The sequence below is a fragment of the Labrus bergylta genome, chromosome 3 (genome assembly GCF_963930695.1).
Source record: "Labrus bergylta chromosome 3, fLabBer1.1, whole genome shotgun sequence".
Lineage (NCBI taxonomy): Eukaryota > Metazoa > Chordata > Actinopteri > Labriformes > Labridae > Labrus > Labrus bergylta.
The window spans coordinates 16,241,342-16,264,502 of record NC_089197.1 but is presented as its reverse complement, the minus strand read 5'-3'; the positions used below and the strand labels follow the sequence as shown (position 1 = coordinate 16,264,502).

General features: G+C 40.7%; 2 protein-coding genes and 1 long non-coding RNA gene across 5 annotated transcripts in view; 1 reads left to right on the top strand and 2 right to left on the bottom strand.

The window, feature by feature from the left end:
* Window positions 1-5,650: 5,650 nt before the first annotated feature.
* On the bottom strand, window positions 5,651-8,650 carry pou4f1 (POU class 4 homeobox 1). The gene is made up of 2 exons (XM_020637975.2): window positions 8,259-8,650; window positions 5,651-7,849 (listed from the first exon to the last, which is right to left on the bottom strand). Exons 1-2 carry the CDS (start codon window positions 8,379-8,381, stop codon window positions 6,863-6,865), a joined length of 1,110 nt encoding a protein of 369 aa, XP_020493631.1. The 5' UTR covers window positions 8,382-8,650; the 3' UTR covers window positions 5,651-6,862.
* A 1,081-nt stretch (window positions 8,651-9,731) lies between these two features.
* obi1 (ORC ubiquitin ligase 1) lies at window positions 9,732-14,990 on the bottom strand. Its single transcript, XM_020637870.3, has 6 exons — window positions 14,411-14,990; window positions 14,052-14,187; window positions 12,876-12,967; window positions 12,231-12,452; window positions 11,852-11,940; window positions 9,732-11,506 (listed from the first exon to the last, which is right to left on the bottom strand). Exons 1-6 carry the CDS (start codon window positions 14,480-14,482, stop codon window positions 10,180-10,182), a joined length of 1,938 nt encoding a protein of 645 aa, XP_020493526.2. The 5' UTR covers window positions 14,483-14,990; the 3' UTR covers window positions 9,732-10,179.
* Window positions 14,991-19,952: 4,962 nt separating this feature from the next.
* Window positions 19,953-23,161, top strand: part of LOC136178585 (uncharacterized) — a 33,132-nt gene continuing 29,923 nt past the window's right edge. For 2 of the 3 annotated variants that reach the window (XR_010665963.1, XR_010665960.1), the window contains exon 1: window positions 19,954-20,525. This is a non-coding gene — a long non-coding RNA (uncharacterized lncRNA). Of the gene's footprint in view, window positions 20,526-23,161 lie in introns of all 3 variants that reach the window. The other variant, XR_010665962.1, reaches the window with a different exon arrangement.

Genomic DNA, 23,161 nt, shown 5'->3' with positions numbered 1-23,161 from the left:
GCATGCAGTGAGAAGAGCAATAACAGAGAAGATGACGCGAATGTAGAAGTTAAGTTTAGTAGGCATATTCAAACAGTGAGGTATGCCTTACTGAGACCAGGTTATGAACATGGTGTGATAAATAATTTTGAAGTAAGAACTTCAATAGGCTAACGTAATAAATCAAAGAAATATCAAATGATTTTCACGTCTTAAGGATTTCTCTTTCGAGCACCCTAACGCCATTGTCTCTAAAGATAAACGAAGATCTTCATATATTTTTCCAAATAAACACATCAATTTCTGACTTTTTTCCCTTTCTTTTGGAGGAGGGGGGGGGGGGGGGGGTCATAGTCAATACGACCATTAAGAGAGGAAAGTCTTTCAAATGTTCAAGTGTTCTCCAGAATCGTAGATTGGAGGAGTTTTTGTTTTCAGGACCAAGGTCAGCAACCGGGAACAGCAGCAGACCTACTGCAGTCTTGCTCTTTTGTATTTCTTTGTAGACTAGACCTACGACATGTTTTTATCAGTCAAATAGGCCTACATGAGAAACTAGATGTGCTTCACATAAAAGAAGTATAATTCAGCCTGTCAACTGTGAGGTTCATTGGAGGTGCGAACGATTTGTTGCTCAACATTAGTGATATCAAAAACACGCAATGACAGCTAAGAAGTCAACCCTTTCTCTTATGTTTCTCTTTTGCTGTTCAGTTTTGAGCATTAAAAAAGACAGCCTATTTCTGCTTTGTAAGAATAAATCAGCTGATGGGAGAGGAAACACTGAACGACCAACCTAAGGAAACGGTTGTTTCAAAGCTGTAACAGGTTTATAATGACAAGGTGGTAAAACGTAGGCCTATACACATAATTGCAAGTGGCAGAGCACTGCACACGTTAGCCCTCAATGGGGCTATCGAAATTGTGAATAGCTGCGTTTGCTTGAATTTTACACTCTGCGAATCTCCTTATATTGTGTTTCCTTGCCTCTTATTTCCGGTCGCGTGGCCCTCTCCTTAACGCGCGCCTCCCGTCTGTAGCACGTGCAATGCACGGGTAATGACGACAGGGGAAATGGGTTCAATATAGAGGTTCAAAGAGCACTCTGCCTCGGGTCATGGCGGCTCTTGGGAGGCACGACTTGAGAAATAAATGACATTTAGGTCGTGAGACAGATTTAGCATGAAGTGACATTTAGATGGCAATACGCTTTTTTTTATTTTATTTTTCAAATCAGGTGACACATCTTGAGACGAAGCAGCAGTGACATGGATGGGTGTTAGGATGTTTTAGTGCTGCACTTTATCAGTATGGATGTTTAACGTTTGAGCCACACTGTTAATAATTCAGACTGTATTTGTATTTATAGCCATAGTTTCCACTGAATGTGAAATCTGATAAAGATTAAATGAAGTAGCCAACCCGTCAACTTAAATGGAAAAGGTAGGAATGTGGATTTTTCAGTATGAGGTATCTCATACAGTTTATATGAATGTCGGTTTAAGTTTAAAAAAAAAAAAAAAAAACATTGCAGGTTTTTGCTCAGTTCATACCCAAAGGATGATCATTAAACCCTTTAGACATTGGTTGAAGCTGTGCTAAATTGGTTAGAAAAAACATTGCCCTGTACCTGATGCATTTAATGTTACACTTAAAAGAAGTAAATGTTTAGGTAAATCATTGTGATCAATATGTAGCTGCAAAGTAGCAGTGTGGTGGCATTCAGGCTTTATTAAACCCTCACATTTGTATTTGTTTCAAAAGCAGTTTCAGGCTAACTTGGAGTAAATTCTCAGGGATTATTAGACTGCAGTAACCTGACAGTAAGATTTTCATTCTGTGCTATAAACTGGACTGCAAACAAAAGAGACTTTGAAAACCTGCAACAGATGGGGAACTTGGAAAGTTGTATAGGAGTGAATGAACAGCTTTATGGAGCACTTTGATTTCACAACTTTAAGTGGCACTACTGGACAGTTTTAATGAAACGCTATAAAACACCAAATTGTCAATTTGGCTTTCGACAGTTAACAACTAATTTGTATGCAAAAGCACTTTAATTAAAGGCGCTCTCATTTTATTTGATTCCGAATCCAAAGTATATGGCCCAGTCCAAGCTGCTCTTTTGGATTTAAACTTCCTCAATCATGTCTGTCTAATAAAGAGTAAGCTAGTCAAAGTACTTGTGATATCACAATAAAGTCATCACTTTTGAAGTGAGTTTAAGCTACATTTTAAGTAAAATCGTGGCAAATCAATTCATATCTATCTGTGTTTCTATAAAGGAAGTATTTTAATCTTTGAATGAAATCTCTTAAAACGAAAGGAATCATTTCCTCCTCCATTTGTCCTCTAGAAAAACTTTTTGGAGTCTTTCGTCTCTATTTTTTGTAAACAAATGCCACAATAAGAAGCTGTGTGCTGGCAGACTTTGATCTGTTTTTTTGTGTGTGTTCTCAATACAAATATGAATCTAAATTGTGTTTTTTGATATGCAGGCTACCAGGCATATTCCTGCATACCCATTTTTCATCTGTCAGTAGCTACATGACAAGAGGTCAGCCCCCCAAGATCAAATATTTTTCTTACTAAATGACGGATTTATTAGACAAATAAGTTGTTCGTCTGACTCTGAACCCTCTGTGATTGAAATATACCCCTGTGTCAACACCATCGCCTCTCAAACCGGGTCCCGGGCGATGGAGGGCTGCCACTGCGGATTACTGAGCAAATATGAGTGGGAAATGAGTGCAGATCTGGGGGATCTGCCCATCCACATCCCCGGTTTGACATTTCCGTCCAAAGGCCATCTCTGCGTTTTGTTAGATCAACGGAGCTCTCGATGGGGGCTCTTGTTTTTTGTTTTAAAATACCCCAGACGAAGAAAAGTGTCTAAAACAAGGACTTGAGCTATTTAAAAAAAAAAAACTCTGTGTAGGCATTGTATTTTTCCGCTTTTTCTTTTTGCTTTAGCTCGTAGTGTTGTAATTATAATGATCTAATCTATCTTAACCTGGGCGCCTAACAGCTGCGATTAGGGTAGGCCCACTCCCTTCCGCTCTGAGCCATAGTAAAAAGTCGCGCGCTCGTAAATCTAAAGCGCCTGCGTTACCATAACGTGTGCTGAAATCATTATTTGGCGACGTGGTGTCAGAGACTCTCTCATCTCGTCTGTCAGGAATCCAATTTCCTTTTATTTACATCCCCAGTGCAGATTAATTACTCCCCCGATTTAGTAGCCTGAAGGAATTAAGTTATGAGATCCTTTGACTCCATGATTAATCCATCGCGGCCTGTGCAGAGGATGCAGAAGAGGATGTGAGAAAAAGATACAATCATAATATATAATAATAATAATAACAACAATAATAATAATAATAACAATAATAATAACCAATTTGGAAGTTAAGGTCGTTTTATGCTCAGACTGCATCATGGGATGAGATGTGAAGGGGGGGGGGGTATGGGGTTTGTGTAAGGGTATACATCCAAATTATCTACACATGAATATATGACAGAGGGCCCCGGTAAAAAAAAAAACAAAAAAAAAAAAACGTATACCGATCAGTCCCAGTATTGAACCAGCTTTGAGGGTTATGATATCGTCGAAGTTCCTGATGATATATCCCCCTGATTAATAGAGGGCTCTGTCGTAACGGCCTGACATATGGTAGGCGAGGCAGCTGGGGACGGCACCTCCGGCATCCCCTACAGCCATTAACATATTAGAGGCTATTGTGCAGGCAGACAGTCCGACTTCATCCACAGCCCCTGTGCACAGAGACAGCACCCCAGAGCTGTTTGATATAGGCTTTCAATAATGCATTACTCTTCAATCCGCCAGCAGAGCTGTTCGTGGTGCTGAAATTATTGCCATGTGGCGCGTGTGGTGCTGCGCGTGCAGTGTAGTTTGCGCCAGCGGTGTTGTGTTACTGTCTGTTGGTTGGAAAGGAAACTTTGAACTCACAAGATAAAAAAAACAAAACACAGATAGATAGAAAAATAGATAGATAGGCTTTGAACATTCATTAACCTGCTACTTTATTCTGAACAATTTAATTTCGGGAGCTCGTTAACACTTTAAGAAGTCAGAACTACTTTAGAATATTTGATGTAAACGAACATCAACATTTCACTTTCACATCATTTTTCACTTGAAAGTGGGAAACGACAAAATACTAAAGCCTAAATTTTGTATCCTGAGTGTTACACATATCTTTGAAGTATTAGGATTTTAATTAAAATGGTACATGTGTTTCTTTGAAGTCAATTCCCCCACAAATCCAGGTTTTTCATACTTCATCTTTTATGATAAAATTACATACGTTCGGTATATTATTATGAAAATTTTAAAGATAAAGCCAGGCTATTCACACCCACTAAATAAATATATAGAAATAAATACTCTTGATAAAAAATACTCTAAGATCAAAACATGTTTATGTAGATCTATTTTAAACACCAGATAAATTACTGACTTAAATCTTAAAATAGAGAAAAAAAGTTTTACTCACGTGCAGTGTCCTCCTGACCGTGTAGCCAAAAGCTAAAGAAAAGCAATAAGGAGGAGCTTTCTCTGCTGTTTAACAGCTGCTTCCTCCATCCGCCTGCTCCCCCTCATACCCCCGGTAGCTGTCTGAAAATATTGCATTTTATATCAGCAAAACGTGATTAATATTGCATAACGTGGGTTTAAAATTATTATTATTATCTTTTTTTTTATAAATGCAGCGAGGAAACGAGAGGACCACGAAAAATGTGGAAGTAGCCTATAGTTAAGAGGGAATGTAGGGGTGTGTGGGTAGGGGTCACGTAGTGGTCATTTTGATCACATAAATGAACTTTTGATCTCTTATTTAATTATTTATTTTAACCCTCCCCCTCTCACTCGTTCTGATGTCAGGGGGAGTCACTTCAATGTTGCTGTTGAGTTATTCTGACTCTGTTGTGAAACTTCATGAAATGTTGATTGTTAGGCCTGCTAGAACAAGGGAAAGACGACAACTTCGATTTAGTTAAAAAAAATCACCATTAAAAAAACGGTTTCACTTTAACACTATTATTTTCTAATTTAAGTCAGTATTTCTGCAAATATTCAAATATATGGTCAACTTAAAATCGTACAAAAATGAAAAAAAACAAAGCAATAAGACATGCATTTAGATAATTATAATCCTAGTTATATTACACCATGCTAATTTTAAAATAGGCTTAATAGCTTTCTTTGAAATTATTATTATTATTATTATTATTAGGCCTGCATATTTGAGTTTTCTTCATCAATATTTAATTAAGTCAAATGCTATATTAAGTGAAAACACAGCAGATAAACAAATGATAATAATAATATTAATAGAAAAGGCCATAAGTATTTTCCCCTGTTAATTTTGTATTCGATATGCATCTGGATTTCATTCTCCTTGGTTTGAACCATTTCTAACACTAACATTGAAGACTTCAAAGCATTATTATGATCGATGAACCTTTTAACCCAACGGTCGAAACGAAAGAGAAACCTAGATACATTTTTAAATCTTTCAAAAAGGGAAAACTTGATGTGTTACCGACTTGTGGTCATAATTAAAACCATTAAAACCATTGCAGCAACATTAACATTGAAACCTTGATATTAGTGTTCAGTGCAGGGCCCAGTCACAAGCAGAAAAGCATATTTTTCTTTCTTCAGTTTATTAGAAGATTGCTGGAACACACCTCCCTGTTGGATTTGGCTTACAGGATGAAGAGTACCAATGAAAGTAAGAGGACAACAGAGGAGAACTTGTGACAGAGAGAAGGACACAGTAGGACATTTTCCATGATGCACATGTCGCCGCAGTTTTTGTAAACATACTTGTGCACAAAGTAAAAAGGTTACTTACACAACGTTTCCGTAACAATTGACACGACAAACAACGTGGTGATCTCAATGTGAAAAACAGGCATTTAACAGTGACTTACACCACCCACAAAATAAGGTCTGATCAGCAGACAGCTCAACTGTACGCAGTGATTCTTTTTCCAAATGCATAGAGTGTTTGCACTGCAAACTGGAACACATTATTTTCACTGCGATCTCTTATGAAGCTGAAAAGGCTCTCGTGCTCTCTGGATCTACTTGAAACTTTTCCTCGTGATGCAAATTTAGACCCAATAAAATAATTTCCAAAACACAGGAGCTCACCTTCTGATAAGTGACAAAGTGATGTCTGTATATACAAAACCATTTCAACTATAAACCTAAAGGGTCTTTTGTGCAAATTTAAAATAAATATATCTCTGTGACAGCCTTCAGAGGCTAACTTACTGCCCGTGAATTAGGATTTCATGCAGGCCTACTTTCTTTTTTCTTTAGCCATTTAACGTTTGCAACCAAATTTGAATTCATAGCAGCCTCCAAATGAGAATAAATAAACAGATGAATAAATGAACAGATTCATGAATTATTCTATACCAACAAGTTAACGACAAAAATCAAACCAGAAACACAGTTCAACAATCAATGAGGTAATTCGTAAATGGCTATACTTCAAATAATAGGCCTATTCGGAGAAAATAACTCGCTATAATATTAAGCATATTACCTCTTTTTTTCCCATGTGTTAAAAGGCAATGTCGACGTCGCTAAAACTTTTTTTTCCCTCGAAACAACTGAGCGAAATTGTGTGTAATCTGTTATTTGCATACTTCACATTCACCGATAACGTGAAAATAAACAAGATATATGAAGCCTCAGAAAATGGGTAATCTAAAGCCCATTGTGCACCAACGAGTAAAAGCGCTGGAGACAAAAGACTGAAAATGGTGTCTTAGTGTCCCCTTGGTCCCCAAATTCAGTCCCACAACTTTAAAAAAAAAAAAAAAAAAAAAAAAAAATCTTTTTCCATCAGTGAGCAGCGGAAAATTTCAACCTCTTCTGCTTCTGTCTTTGGTTACAAAACCACACTCGCACCACATTTTTTTTCAGGTCCAACTTTTCCGCTATAGCTGCTATTTTCTCGGACGACGGTCGAGGCTGCACGGCGAAGTACGCTTCCAAAGACCTCTTTTCTGGGGCTGCTATCGAGGTCCTCTTGCGCTTCTTCTCTCCTCCGTTGAAAATGTCCGGTTTGCTCATTTTCTCCCTCTGGGCCCCCTCGGCCTCCTCCAGCCAGGCCTGGAGGATAGGTTTGAGCGCAATCATGTTGTTGTGGGAGAGAGTTAACGACTCGAATCGACAAATTGTACTTTGGCTCAGTGATCCTACGCCGGGGATTTTGAGATTAGCAAGAGCGCCACCCACGTCCGCCTGGGTCACCCCCAGCTTGATCCTCCGCTGTTTGAAGCGCTCCGCGAAAGCCTCCAGCTCCCTTGGGTCCGTGTCCGAGTCATTCATAATGCTGGGCAGGCCGGCGTTATTGAGCCCAGGGCCGCCTTGACTCCCCCCGTGGTGGCCCGGTAAGAGCCCGTGGTGGGTGAGAGGTGAGTTCATGCTCATAGCCTGGTGGGAGAGGTGTCCCAAGCCGTGCATGTGTGAGTGCGGGTGGGCAGAGGTGGAGATGAGCCCTCCGCCGCCACCTCCGCCGCCCCCGCCGCCTCCTCCGCCGGTCCCATCGTGTGCACTGGACATTAGGGCGAGGGACGGCGAGGTGATGTGGTCCATGATGTCCTGGGGCTCCAGATTCTGGTGGTGGTGGTGGTGATGGTGGTGGTGGTGGTGGGCCAGTGGAACAGTTGAATTTGACGAGCATGGCACCGTGCTCATCGTGTGGTAGGTGGCGTCGGGCTTGAACGGGTGCGTCTTGCCCTGGGACACGGCGATGTCCACGGCCGCCAAAGCCTCAGCCCGGGCCAGCAGGGTCTCATCCAGGCTCGCGAATATGTTGCTCTGCAGCTGCGAGGGTGGAAATTAGAGAAAAGGGAAAGGAGGGGAGAAAGAAGGGGTGCGAAGTGGGTTAAAAGACAAGAAAAAAAAAGAAGAAGAAAGGAAAGAGAAAACGCATAAATAAATGTATCTGTCAGTCGGGAGTTTGGGCGACACATAACGCAGCCTGAGTATTCCTTCAGAAGCGGCAAGTCATAAAAATTAATACAAAAACAGAGAAGTCGGGCTTTGCATGCTTTCAAAAAAAAGTATCTTCTTGTGATCGCCGTGGAATACATGAAAAAAACATTAAGCGCTCGTCTTGGCTGCATGTGCCTTGGAGCACCGTTTGTTATTACGCACAGACAGCGTTCCGCGCTACATGCAACCAAGGCAAGAATAAAGGACAAAGTGAAAGTTTTTTGAGGGGATAATTTACCTGTGGAGTTTGTAGACAAGCTCTCCTTATAGCTTCCGAGCTGGAATGCAGGGTGGTATACTTGTGCTCGGGTAAAGAGGGATGCATGGCGAAGTGCGGCTGTTTGCTGTTCATGGACATCATCTTGGCGAGCTTCTCCAATTAAAGTGCACGGGAAGAAAATGGGGGAAACAACTACAAGAGCTGTAAAATAGTCATAGATACACAGTGATCCCTTCTCCTATCCAGTAATGATGCAGTGGAGTTCGCTGTGTAGTGTGCCGAGTGCAGCCTTGAGCCCGGAGATCACAGAGATGCCTGCAGTCTCTCAGACGCACTTATCTGTCTACTGTTTCCCACTGCTGGGGATGAGAGAGGCTCTTACACCTGAGCGCCTCAGATCTCGTCAAGCCCGTGCTCGGCTGCTCTCGCGAGACATAAACTGCCAGAACAGTGAGCAAGGCTGACAGATAAAAAAAAAAAAAAAAAACTGCTCATAGGGCAGGCAGTAACATCTGGAGACTAGACGCCTGCGTTTTTAAGCGCTCACTCCATCCAGCTCCGGAACTGCGCCGGTCCAAATGCCTTAAGGCCTTTTTCTTCACTTTTAGAGGCCGCTAACCATTGCCTTAACGATGTATTTTATAACCAGGCACTTTCAAATGAACTTGATACTCGATATTTACACTACTTCAAAATATGATAAAAGACTACATTGGAGAAAACTTCAGCAACCATTCAGTACCATACACTGTGCGTAATAATTGGAATTCTACAGTAAATCATAACAAAGGAAAAACTATATTACATTTTAGCATGATCTTAGTTGTTTTATTCACTTCATCAGTTGTTCACACCAATAGAAAATATGTAATTGTCTCGTATACACGCGGTTCAATCCAGTATGTCCCTCATCTTAACCCTTATAAGTAATGAGCCCGCCCTCTCTATCATTAAAGCCCATCATCGCCAGATGAGCACTAAACAAATTGATTTAATGCACCAGCGTAACCTTGTACACAGTCTTTACCTAAATTAATTAATCCCAATGAATTAACACTTCATTTATTCAAACCACAACGGTCGCCCAATTAAAATTTCATGCAGCGATTAGAAGTATGTGAAATATACATGATATCGTTAAATTTGCATAATAAATAAGGCGCGTTCTGCTACAAAGGAATGACTGTGCGTGTGAGGTCTCTAATGTGTGTCGTTAAAGGGTACGACGTGCTTTTATATCGGCACAAATAGGCAGGGGGTATTCCGAGTTGTAATGGTATTCATAATTGTTGTCACCAGGAAAGGTGGATTCAAACAGGAAAATGACAAAGAAAAAAAAAGTTTCTTGGGAATATATGCGTCTGTATTTCCACCTGATAATCAGAATATGGAACATTAAACACAAAATACCGCCCATTATAGTCAGCGTTAAGACCCTTGAGTGTTTGTTGACCGAAAACTTGAAAGACTGAAGAAAAAAGCAGTAAAAAAAAATAAACAATTAGTCATACATTTGTCATTGCATTACTATTTTATTTTCTAAGTCACCCTTACATTGCAATTCATCACATGTCATGTTCATCCATCCTCACTTTTCAGCCAGTCTTCAAAGATTACCATGAGGATCTTATTTAATGAAAGAACAAACACATACCAGTAGAATATTTTACACATGTCTCAGCTTAAATGTGAAGCCCTTCTGTGGAACAAAAAGCAGCACAGAAGTGTTTGTCTGAAGATGAAACCTACTGACAAGCAGTCACTAAAGACCTTTACTGAGACCTACACAAAAATATTTCTGTCAGACTTCTTATCTCATGTATTAAGTCATACAATATAACAGCAGTCAAACTAGCATTAACAAACAATAAGTTACACTTAGCATCACATTTATATTGTTTTACTGCAGCAACATGGGAGTTAATATTTCTTAAAACCTTCACATGAGCTTTGACAGTTTTGTGGGACTGCTTGTGTTAAAGGGACTGTGGGATTTTCTCTTTGTCGGCTGGCTGATGTTAAGTGCGTGTCTATCTCTTATTATGTTCACAGGTTTACCGCTGCAGCTGGAGGTGGACGATGAGGAGGAGGAGGAGGAGTTTACCTGATCCTGGTCTTGGCTTGCTGGATTTAGAGAGCCAGAGGGACCAGCAGCATTATTCTCCTCCAGTGAATCAAACAGCAAATCAAAAGACAGTTCATCAGTCTGAGAAGGCTCTGCACATTCACTACCTGACACCTCTGCAAAGCTCCTTGAAGGCTCCTTGTCGTTCACGGTGCCATCCACGCTCTCGCTCGCCGAGTTCTTCTCACGTTCGCACTGTAACTCGGGTTTCTTATCGTGGCAGGTTTGTGGTTCTGGGATGAGAGTGTTGTCCAAGTCTGCCGAAGCGGACGAGGCCAGGGAGAACTGCGACCCTCGGCTGCTGGAGCTCTCTCCGTCGAGCATCATGGAGTCCAACTCAGAGATTTTATCAAGGTATGCTGCATCCATGGAGGCCTCACTGGTCATCTGGAAGCTATCCGAATCATCACCTACTGGATTAGAGGATGTGACTTCTTCAACAGGGCTCTTTTCACCTGTAACTGCACACGATGGGTCGTTAGATTTAGATTTCTGCCAGCCACCCCAGAAGGCAGCATTTGAGGGTTGGATGTGAGCATCTTGCGGCAGGACTTTAGGGATCTTGTCAAGGCTGCTGAATAGGTTCTCTGTGGTGCTGCCACTCTTGCCTGGACTGGGAAGGTCTTCAAAGTCCAGCCTTCTCAGGTGAGACACAGGTTTGAATGCAACTTTCTTCTCCCGGATGCCAGGGCTTTTAAGAGTCAGGGACCGGAAGGCAGAGGACGGAGTGTTGGGCAAAAAGTCGGAGGAGGCGCTTTCCAAGTCCTCCTTTTTCTGCTCATCGGTCAGACTCTTATTCAACTCTTTGTGATCTGCAGTTGGCATGAACACCAAACTGGTATTCCTTGAAAATGTCTGACCTTCTGCCTCCGGATTGCTGCAAATGAGCTGCCTCTCGTTGTCACTCAAGCTCCTCAGCATCATGTTGATCTTCTGTTGCTGCGTTAAAGTTTCAGACTCGGCCTTGCCGCTCCCACACGCCTCCTGCACATCAAGGTGTCTCTTCTCAGACTTTGTGACGCGAGACTCCAGGTCCTCAATGTACTGGTCACTGCGCTCCAGAGCCCTCTTCAAGTGATCCGCCTCACGGTCATACTGCTGGATTTTAGCTTCCAGCGCTGCAACTGTGTAACGACCAAACCTTGGGAAAAGAAAAGCCAAAATACCATTTATACAGATAAAGGTGGTTTTAACTTTTAATTTTGCCATTTTCATTTAAAGTCAGACTGTTGATGATCATACAGGATTTACCAACCATAGCCTTAAATCAGTGCCTCCAACTTAAATGGATTTTAATTTAGAAGTACAATGTGTCACTATTCCTAAAACATAAAACTATAATGTCTACACTTCATTTTTTACAAGCAGTGACTTCTAACCAGGAGTAGATAAAATGTCCTTTGTGTTGCCTTATTAACTGAATAAGATTCAAAGAAAGAGTCGACAGCATTCAGCTATCCTAACAATAAGAAGGATGGATACTTACTTCTGAGGAGACCTGCTCACCACTTCTGCCTTTAATCTCATATTTTCTTGTACAAGGTCCACATTCTGAGAACGTAAGGTCTTATTTGCCTGAGGATGATAAAGATACACTAATGACAGAATTGTACACATTATTCTTCAAATGTGGTAAATTGACTCAATAGTGATGTTTTATTGACGGGTGCATTGGATATGAGTATCTTCAATCTGTGGTTATATTGACCAGAGGTAATAACATAAACATGGGTAAATACACAGCAGTGCGCCAACATTTTAAAACCTTATTCCTTAATATTAAGATATGAATTACAACGCAGCTGACACTTTTCTCTCACTAGTTCGAGGTTGTATTGTTATGTCTTAAAATATGGATTGCATACCTCCTTGAGTTTATCCATGTCCTGCTTTATTTTATCGCAAACATCTGTTGCAGCTCGCAGCTTGTTGGTCCATTCCTCCAGGACAGCGGGGTCAAATTTCTTGTCATCTGTTTGCACTGTGTTAATGCTGCAGGGATCCAGAGCAGTCCTTAGTTGGGACTCCAGGCTTTGATTTTTCATTTTCAGCTCTTCATTTTCTCTGATCAGCCCTTCAATTTCATCCTGTTGGAGAGACATTGTGAGGAACATTAAGTAAAAAGTTTTAACAATGACCACATAACAGTAGCATCATGATTCATGTATATGCTAACATGCTAAGCATTGCTCATTTTCTGTTTATGGGAACTTTGAAACTGGACACTTTGTTGTATTCATATAATACCATTACTTTACAGAAGCTAACGTTATGTTCAGGCACAAGTTAACAGTATCAGTAAACGTCTCCGCCAGATATTCTGAGTGCATTAATCAGGAACATCTGTGCAAGTGGAAAAACTCCACTGAACTGTGTTGACTGTGATGTTTTGGGGTTGATTCCAGATTGCATGTCTATGCTTACATGTTTGTGATCAGGAGACTGTTCAACAGCATCATCCAGCTTACTTTTTTTTAAAGGGCAGAAATGTAATGTATATAAACCAATACCTCATACTCCCGCAGGAGCAGTTCTCCTCTGGTTTTTCGGAGGCATTTCCTCATGCGAGGGTTGTCGCTGTGATCACTCTCATTTGTTCCTCCTATAACAAAAAGATATGGGTCCAGACAGTAACAGGTTAACCGACTCAGCAACAAAACATTTAAGTTCAGAAGTGGTTAAGGTTCTATAATGCATTAGTATTTTTACTCTAGAGCCTCACACCGAAACATGTGAAAAGCATTACTATGAATGTTGTGGCGCCTTTGTGTGGTAAATTTAATTATAAACCAGTCATGTCCTTAAAGCCTTTTGTTAAATGATTAATGCGATTTAAAATTTAGAGAGATGTTGGTTACCGGTGTGAGTTTCTTAGAGGGAAAGAATCATTTATATCCCTGGTTGGAGAAGACGTTAACGCAGCTTGTGTTTATCAGCTCTTTTACCTTCTGTGTTTTCATAATTGCTACTTAACTTTTGGATAAGTATTCTATCATCTGAGCTCACGTGTTTATGGATGAATCTAAGTAGCATGGGCCAAATAGCATTTCTTGCATATCAGTGCAGAGTAGACCTTTATAACAAAAATATTTTTCCTGTGTGATAAATACATAGGTTTCAAAATATGGAAGAAGGGAGACCATCGATTCTGTGATCACAAGTAAACATATTCTATAAAACAACAAATGCTTCAACAAAAACACAACTAACACAAGTGAGCAAACATTCATTCTATCAAAACTTCCTTAAAATGTTGCTCAGCATTTCCTGTATCCATCATTTTGAATAACACACAGTTCCGCTTTTCACAAACCTTTAACAAAAGAAAAGTGTTTGGGGCATTTCCACACAACGATTTGTCTAATGTGATCCTTGTTTAACTCACTCCTGTAATGTTTACAAGGTCTGTAGAGTGATATGGGCAGTCTGAACTACACATGAATGTTAGTCAACAGCTTCCCATACAGCAACCCGATGTCAAATTGGTGAATAGCACACAGTCAGTTTCACTCACTATGGGTAAAATAAACATTGCTGCTTCCCATGTTGACTACAACTGTACCTACATGCCTTACAGTGACGTCACGATGACTCAAATGTGACATGCTGCTCGAAGATATAGCCAAAAAACATTACCTCTCTGTTGTTTTGTGACCGCTTCCTCTTGTGATTACAGAGCAACTCACCGATGATTTCTCTGCAGGGGCTTTCCGCTGTGATGGGGACCCGGCAGGACGGACATTGGTTAGCTTTCTTTAACCACATTTCCATGCAGGACGAGCAGAACACGTGGTTGTTCGCACAAATGACCGGCTGTCTGACCTGCACAGAGTGGGGGAAACACGAGCAGTTTATTTGCTTTACTTTAGCAGAAATGTACATTACCAAATGAAACACACGATGAGTTAGTAACGCTTGGTAACGTTGGTAACATGACGACATTAAGGTTACCTAGCAGCAGTGTAAACAGATCGTCTCAGTTTGACGATTAGAGGGCGGCTGCGGTGTAAAAAATAAATAAAATAAAAATGAGTACAACAATTACCTTTCCGAGACATATTTGACACGAAATCGGCAAAGTCAGAGAAAGTGTGGACGTCTGATAGTTGAGAGCCATGCTTTGCGGGGGAAAAACACAAACAGCTCCTCTGTAAATGATACAAATTTCCCACCAGGAACTGCGCGCGTAGACTGAGGACTACGGGAAGCCACCGAGGACAAAAAGGCGGCTGGTTCGCGAACGTTTTAAAGAAGCACCTGTTTGCTCACACTTGATACCTGAACTAGTTATAATACATGTTTCTAACAAGGTTAATGGTAATTTAAAAGGTGTATAAAAGCTTGTAGCCTACTCCCCGGTAAGTATATTGGAAGTTTTTTGTTGGTGCTATTAGCACTTAGTATTTTAATGTTGTTAGTTGTATGCACTGTAGTTAATAACATAATAAATTACACAACATTACATTTTTTTTTTTTTTGTAGCAGTCAATATTTTCTATGTACTACCTATGTATTACCCTACTGAAGCTGTGGCTAACGATAATGTAAATAGCCTTCTTGCTCCACCACTGAAAACAAAAACAAAAACAATAAAAAAGGTATGAGGCTATCAGTCAGAGGAAGTTTATTTGTGAACACTTAAAGCATGTAGAACAACGTGTTACACTCATTTAAACTTTGATTAACACCTTCAACACCTGAGAAAATATCTGTTGTTTGCATGTTATTTCTTGTTTATTTTTCTTTCTATCTCTGTTGGCTAGTAACAAACTTTGTGCTCTGTAGTTCTGATAAGCAGCATGCACAAACTTTAACAAAGCTACTGGTGCTGGGTTGATAAAAAGTCAAGTCATTGTGGCTGACAAAAGAACAAGTTTGAGGTAATCCCCATAGGAATCAAGCCACCCGGAGGGATGCTGTAACCCTCTGTGCAATTTGCATGTCACAGATTATACTGTAAAATAAATGTTAAAAATACATTTGGATCGAGGCATCAAGTGTTTCAAAGGTTGTTTTGTGGTTAAAATAAATAATACAATTCATAAAGAAATATGATATTCCAGGATATACAATAGCATCCAGATGCTTTTTATTTGGGTTAAAATATCCTGTATACAAATATAGCTTTTCATAGAGTTAACTTCTTTTTATTATGTATATTTACACAATGAAGTTCTGGTAAAACTTAAAGCCAACAAGGACTCAGAGTGACTTAGAAAACAAGGTTGTTGTAGGTCATCGTGCTCCCAATAACAACTAAATAAATATTAAAAATATAGTCTTTATGACATTAAATGTCATGCAAAAACATATTACCACAATTCAGATCACAATATAAAAACACCTCTGCGTTGAAACAAAGGAAATATTGTAAAATAACAATTCCTTACTTAAATGCCACTTTAAGCACATTCATTCAATCAAAGCCTACCCATAATGAACAATGCAATGTAATATTTTGAAAGCCTTCATGTCAGGTGAACGATCGAATCTATAATGATACAGAGGGATCTAATGTTAGCATAATGTCCACCTCAGATATTTCAAATTACATCCACCACAGTTTATCCCTCCGGAGCCATTACTCATTTAAACCAACATGTCTTGTGCTTCATTGTATCTCAAAGCAGGACATCTTCTCAGGAGCTAATATGATTAGAATTGACTGACTTAAAAGAGCGTGTACACTGAACGCAGTCAAAAAAACATCACATACTTGTTTCGTTGTTTTCAACAGAATATGAAATGAATCACAGCAGGCCTGCCCTCGTGCTTACTCAGTTTTAAAAGCTGTTTTGTGAGGTTTTCTTTTCTTAGTGGCATAATTAAAGTGATAAATTGAGTTTTAAATATGCAGCCTTTTTTCTAACCTTTTATTGCCTCTCTATAATGATATTTATTAACACATATACAGCATATTGAAACAACAGGTGTACACAAACAAGCAACTATTCAAATATTTTTAGTAGCTGTGTCTGATTGAACTAAAAAAAAACAATGTAGATGTGTTTGCAGTACGAGCTTTCATTTAAGTCTATTTTTGTCCTGATAACACAACGACTTCAAAGAGCACCTGATGTGGAGGATGCTACCAGAGAGACTTTCTAGTGTTGTAGTAAACATGCAAATTGTAACTGAAGTGGCTCGCACATTTATTACCAAGGAACTCACTCTAGAATAACACATAACAGACCAAAACTAAAGAAATTCAAATTTCCTGACATACATTGTCCTTCTGACATTGCATTGCTTTGCAACAGGCCAGTCATTAATTGGTGACAGTCAATTAATCACAGCTGGTACAGACGGCTGCATCTATTGATCTTGTCCGAGCACTTATTTTTCATCCCTAAATGACACCGATCGCCAGATTTGACCAGCATGTGTAATGGACAGTGAAGAACCAATGACCCGAGTGTCACTCTTACCACTGGTGGGGATCTGGGTCCCATCCCCCATCTCTGCCAAATAGCATCCTTACCATTTAGCTTGGAAAGGTTTAGACTGCCCTAAGAGCACAGCAGCGAAACAGTGCGCTCTGGTGCTCAGATGACCTTTTCTGTTTAAGGCTTAATCTCTGACAAATGCTTGCTTTAATTAGCCTGATCCCCCCCTGCCTGGACCGCCACCCCATCAGGCTCCCCTCTCTCTCTCTCTCCCTCTCTCTCTCTCTCTCTCTCTCCATCATCACTACTTTTTTCTGTCTTCCCTAGTGTGCTCATAGGAAATTGTCACCTACATCAACTTGATGTAGGTGACAATGAAATGACAGTCAGGTAGGCAAAGGTTAGACAAAATGTAAAAACTTAACTATTTGTGGGGTTGCTTAGATGGGATGATAGGACAAATCGTTTTAAAAACATGCTTTATGCATATATCAGGAGAATTCAATGTAACATCACAGACAAGTTCCTTACATTACTAATCCACTACTTGATCATTCAAACTACAGCAGCTTAAAATAGAGACAGTGATGCTTAAAAACACCCAGCATAAGATGTTTAGTAGATATTGCCTGTTCCCGTAATAATGCACAGATTAATGACTATTTAATGGCACATAAGAAATGCGGCAACAGAGAACAAAGAAAAGAGAAAGAGGTCATGTCGGGGAGAGACTATGAGAGTATAAAGATTAGCTCGCCCTCATTGGGAGGTTTAAGATAACGTTGCAACAGCTACCTGCAGGCCTCATCTATTGATTAGTCACTATCAGAGACAGCAGTGTGTGTGTGTGTGTGTGTGTGTGTGTGTGTGTGTGTGTGTGTGTGTGTGTGTGTGTGTGTGTGTGTGTGTGTGTGTGTGTGTGTGTGTGTGTGTGTGTGCGCATATGTAAGAGAATGCTTCAAACAAGTGCATGAGCTTGAATACACTATGTTGCATCTGAAAATACACATTTAAAAAAACACATCTCTTAAGATGCTGATAAGGTAAAAACACTCGCTGCGTAAGTTTAACACCATAAAGTAAACAGGGCAAAATGTTGCTGATCTCTTTCTAACGCTGCTTAAGATTAAATCCTCTCAAAGCTAAGGCTATGAAAGGATTCAGCAGCACTGCAGCAGCTCGACCGTGCATCCCTCCCACTGCAGCAGCAAACACAAGTAAAATAGATGCATGGCTACAAATCCTTGTTTTATTGGAAAGGGGCCTAATTATTAGGATGTAAGTCAGGCTGTGACTGCAGGGCCGTCTCCTTGATGCGGGCCCTGGTTTATATTTATCCCCTCCACTGCAGCTCCAGCAGCAGTGCCACCATCACTACCAGCAGTGTGTGGCGCTTTTATTACATCGCCCACAGGCAGGTTCAGCCCTGTCACACACACACACACACACACACACACACACACACACACGCAGCCTGCAGGACCGGCAGCCAGTTGAGTCCCCTCCACAGCAGAGTTACCCCACATCCCCATGCAGCCCCACATGGGCCCCTGGGACTGTGGAGGGAGGGAGAGGGTATTATGGTAATACTATAGCCTGCTGCTCCCTTCCCCTCTCCTGCAGCACAGCTGGGAAGGACCATCATTACAAGTATTGTAGCAATCTGTTTAAGGGGGACACATTGGAGAGGTTGGGTGACAGAGAGGGGATGAGTGCTGCATACATAGATCACATAAAATATGATTAAAATGTGCGTGAAGGGACCAGGAATAAAATGCAAAACTTGTTATGAACACCTTATATCAAGTCCACTGTCAAAATGGCCAGCTGTAAATCTCTATTTTCCCCTCTTTACTTTTTTTTATTTTATTAAAGGTTTCTTGCGTTGAGCTGGTCATATCTCAGGACGAGGGGCCTGTGGCACATAAGGAATAAATAGGACATAAAGTACTTGAATCTCTAATGCCTCATATAGCTTTACCAATCTGTATCGTAGTGCGTCACAAGCTGGAAATCCATTATAAAGTGACCAAAATCAAATAGCCTTCAATGGTGAAACTGCACCGCTCTTATGGTCAAATCATGCAGGAATTTTCCAACCAATTATTTTTAAACGGGAATGAAACCCAAGACATATATCCATGTCTATATCTAAGTCTTTATGGTAATTGATAAAAGCTGTATTGCTCAGTGAGAAAATCATCCCACAACACATGTCTCAAAGGTGCTTTGGATGCCTGTTTTGCAATAGATGAATGATTATATATCAAGAAAGTGTGATCAGAGCAAACACCCACTATTCTGACAGCAGATTAGACCTTTGACAGATCGGTCAATCTCTCACTGTCGGATTTGTCTGCTCAATGCCATCCATCTTGTCTTTGCTTTGGAGCAAAAGATCCGGCTTTGATTCAGAGCCTTCCTCAGACTCCATCATCCTCACTGTATTTTTAGGAAACAGAAATATCCATTACATCGCTTTTCCCTCCCTGTCGTTCTATTTTCAGCTCTGATTTGAACAGAAAGTTCGATTGATAAAGCACAGAAATCTATAACGGCCTGCACAGAGGTGAAGGGTTATTGAATAGTCTGCAGATGAACTATTTAAAAATGCATATTATCTCATTATTCCTGCTGCCAAATCACTGGAAACTATATCTGCCACATGATAGAAAATGGTTCTCATCTCTTTTTTTCCCCCTTTTCTTGACCTGGCAGAGGGCACGTGAAGAGTGAAGAGGAGAGAGAGAGAGAGAGATGGAGGGGAGGGAGAGAGAGTGTCTTTTTAAAAACTGCCTCAGTGCGCTAATGTTCAGGAAACCTGAACCCTTATTGGATCTGAAGGGCATTATGACGCAGCAGAGAGTCCACAGCCTCTGTTCAAAGGTGAGGATTAAAGGTGAGTGTATTAGTAGTACACAACATTGTGTTTAACATCATGTTGGTGAAAACACAATTATGTTAAATAGTTGGATCGTGTTTTTTATTTGTGTAAAAACTCAAAGAGTGCATCTGAAATAGTGTTCAACAACGACAACACTCTCCCTTCCCCCCTGACTCTTCACCTTAACCCCCCCCCCCCCTCCCCTCACAGACACATACACACACACATATACACCAGGAGGCCTTATTAATTATTTGTGGCCACTTGACTTCATATTGTGCTGCCAGTGGCTTGGTCAAAGATTATAATTACCACTTCCCTGTTTGTATCATTTTCCATCTCCTGTGCTTTTAGTGCAGTATTACTTCTCTTGTCCCTCGCTCTCCCTCTCTTTCTCCCTCTCTCCAGTATACACAAGACCAAAAGTGCAGGCACATCATTTATTGATAAGACAAAAAGAATGTAATGAAATTATCAATGTTCTTGAATTAATTATGAACATGATTAAGAAAGCTAAAATCTCAGGAGCCGGTCTCTCATTACCCATTCACTCGTAGGGATTGCTTTCATTCAGGGAAGGAGAGGCGAAAAAGCCTTCCAGCAGAGCCCACTCCTGCTCAGCCCTTCTCCCTGTGTGCCTGTCCCCTTGTCTCTGCTGCCGGGGCCGGCTGACCGACCTCTCTTGACTCACCGGCTCCCAGCTTGCCTGCCTGCCTGCCTGCCTGGACGCCTCTGCTGCGACCCACGCTTGCCTCTGTGATGCAGCCGGCGACAGCTAGCAGCCTGCTAGTGGCCTCTGACGTTTGCGTGGAATAGAGAGGATGTACTCAACTTTCCTGATCTCTCCAGCTCAGGGGTCTTGACCCTACTTAAAAGAGAAACACTAAAAGGTAAGTGACACTTCTCGGACATGTAATGAGGCTTAATCTCTTTGTCTGTTGTGGGAAAAAATCAGTTGCAAATGTTTTTGAAAAATTATTTTTTTTCCTTTGTTGCATGCATGAAAAATATTTTTGCCTCTCAATCACCTCATAAGAATATTATTTTAATCACAAAGTTAACTCTTTTATAATTATCATAAATAAGAGGGGGGCAGTTTAGGTGGTATTGATAGTTTTTTGACACAGGCTGCATTTTATTATGAAGAACACCTCAGTCAAACTAATGCTAAACCCCTCCAGCAGTGTAATGGTTCAACAAATTATTGTTCTCTATTTTCAAAATAATATATTTGTCAGACTTTTATTTTATTTAGCGTTGATTATTTATCTGTGTAATCCTATCAGGTAAACAAAAGTCCAGTCTTCTTTTTGATTTCTCATGGTCTGAATCATTGTCGAAAGAAGAAAACAAAAAAAAACTTAAATCTCTGAAAAAAAAAAAAAAAACATGCGCCTACAGTTTTCATTTATGATCATGTTCAAAATGGGTTTTTTTTTCCTCTACAAAGCTCCGCTAAAGTGTCTCCTCTGAACAATGTGTACATCACCCATTTTATATGCAGCATCTCATATTGTTATATGAGAAAAAGCAGTGCACCTAAAATAATGTGAGTTACTATTTATCCATTTATATTCTGCAAGAGAGCAGAATGAGAAATATTATTCCAGAGCCACACAGCTCTGGTTCAGTCTATCTTTCTTCTGCTAAGTCACATGGGACAATATATGGGGCAATACTCCCCAAAGTATTGGGAGTTTCAAACAAAGTCTCAAACCTCCTGTCTCTCTCTCCTATTCACTCCATCTCTCTTTATAACTCTCTCTCTCTGTCTTTCTAGCTTTCTCTACACGTACACACACTCTCTCACACACACACACACACACACACACACACACACACACACACACACACACACACACACACACACACACACACACACACACAGCTAAGCTAAAGCATACAGTAGATTCAGAAATACACGCCTATGCACTGTTTTACCTCCCAATACAAACATAATGTAAACGAACCCTACACATTGATATTCTGTAGTGTAGTCACACTACCATGTAGACAAAGATTTTTTTTTTTCCCCATGACTAAGCTTCTTGTTATTTTTCTAAGGTGTGTTGAAGTTAGAGGTTTAAACGATTAACAATTCATGGCTCGAAACAAGACAACGCAAATTCTAAACTTTTACATTTATTGGTAACAGCGTGTGTGATATACAAAGCGCTATGTTGCTCTGCCTTTGTACCATACAGTAAAATACATAGAGCCTTTTTTCCCATCTCGGGAGGATTTCATGATTTCTGCTGGGGAATCAAAAGGAGTAAAGATTCACTATAAGACAGAGGAAACAAGAGGGAAAAGAGGGAGAGAGAGAGAGAGATCTCAGGGGTTAATGGCAATCCTCCTGTCCCAGGGATTGATCCACGTATTGGATCGCACATAAAGCTGCAGTTACTGGATATTACCCTGCCGCTATCGGCCTGCAGTGATGGCCTGGATAAGAAGTGCTTACCAAAGAGGATGCTCCTCCAGGGCAGATACGGTTTCCCAGCCCTCTGGGAACAACAACCACATGCCTGCTGCTTGCTCAGGAACTTTCTACCTCATCGAGTAAATCCAGGGGCCTTATCAAGTTACTGGCCTCCTGAACTGCTCAAAAAATGTTTAACCTCCTCAGATTTTTGAGCTGCATAGGGGGAAGACAGTCATTAAAACGGCACCTGCTTTTCATAGATAAGACTGTTGATTATTTGGTTTGTGTTTTATGTCGGATGGAGTGGAGTTATCGCAGATTTCATTCCGAGCAGAGTGCAGTTTCATAGAATTTTGCTGTTTTCGATAAAAAAAAGTTGCTCGGTTACACTTTAACAGCATCAGAAATGTTACTTTTTGCTTCATGCTGAGTCCTTTCTACTTGTCTTGACTACTTATTGTTAATGCTCGAAGCTGTTGAAATGGTCGCGCATCAAGACGCAGTCCTCAAACCAGTCCTGTCTGCATTGCCTCTTGTGGCTTTACTTCAGATTTGTAAAGGCTTTAGCTGATTCCAGATCTGTGCCAAGATGGGCAGCTCTACCCATGAGCATCTGCTGTATGTCTCTCAGTGGCATTACCCATGAAGCACCTGGCTCGTGCCACACGCCAGTATCCAGAGCCCAGATGGCAGATAAACAGGCTAATTATTTCAACACAAAACTCTGATGCCCCACACCAGCACTGTGGGGCCACTTTGGCATTCAGCAGTTCTATCTCCAGCTCTGCTGAAGAGGAAGTCTGCCATGGAGCTATAAAGATGTCAAGTGGGTAATCACGGTCATAGACAGGCCCCGGTACAGTGCTTGGTGTCCAGATGTAAAGATGGTTGTATGTGGGGTCCTTTGGAAGAACAAAGGCATTTGGCAGAGCGGGGCGATGCATTGTTTTTGCCCTTGGTGCTCGTTGATGCAGATGCTTGATCATTAAATTCCTGAATTCACAATGACATAAGTTTTTGAGTTTTTGGATCCTCGCTTTGACCATGCTGATAGAGTTTGCAGACAGAATTTCACTGCTACAACATGTAGACAGAATATGA

What these genes read in the sequence shown, in the direction of transcription:
- pou4f1 (XM_020637975.2), bottom strand. Translation starts at nt 8,381, where the DNA reads ATGATGTCCATGAACAGCAAACAGCCGCACTTCGCCATGCATCCCTCT. An exon ending in CTTGTCTACAAACTCCACAG is followed by an intron (nt 7,850 to 8,258) that starts GTAAATTATCCC and finishes CCACCCTCGCAG; the next exon opens with CTGCAGAGCAACATATTCGC.
- obi1 (XM_020637870.3), bottom strand. Translation starts at nt 14,482, where the DNA reads ATGGCTCTCAACTATCAGACGTCCACACTTTCTCTGACTTTGCCGATT. An exon ending in GTCAAATATGTCTCGGAAAG is followed by an intron (nt 14,188 to 14,410) that starts GTAATTGTTGTA and finishes CACTCTGTGCAG; the next exon opens with GTCAGACAGCCGGTCATTTG. An exon ending in TGCTCCTGCGGGAGTATGAG is followed by an intron (nt 12,453 to 12,875) that starts GTATTGGTTTAT and finishes TCTCTCCAACAG; the next exon opens with GATGAAATTGAAGGGCTGAT.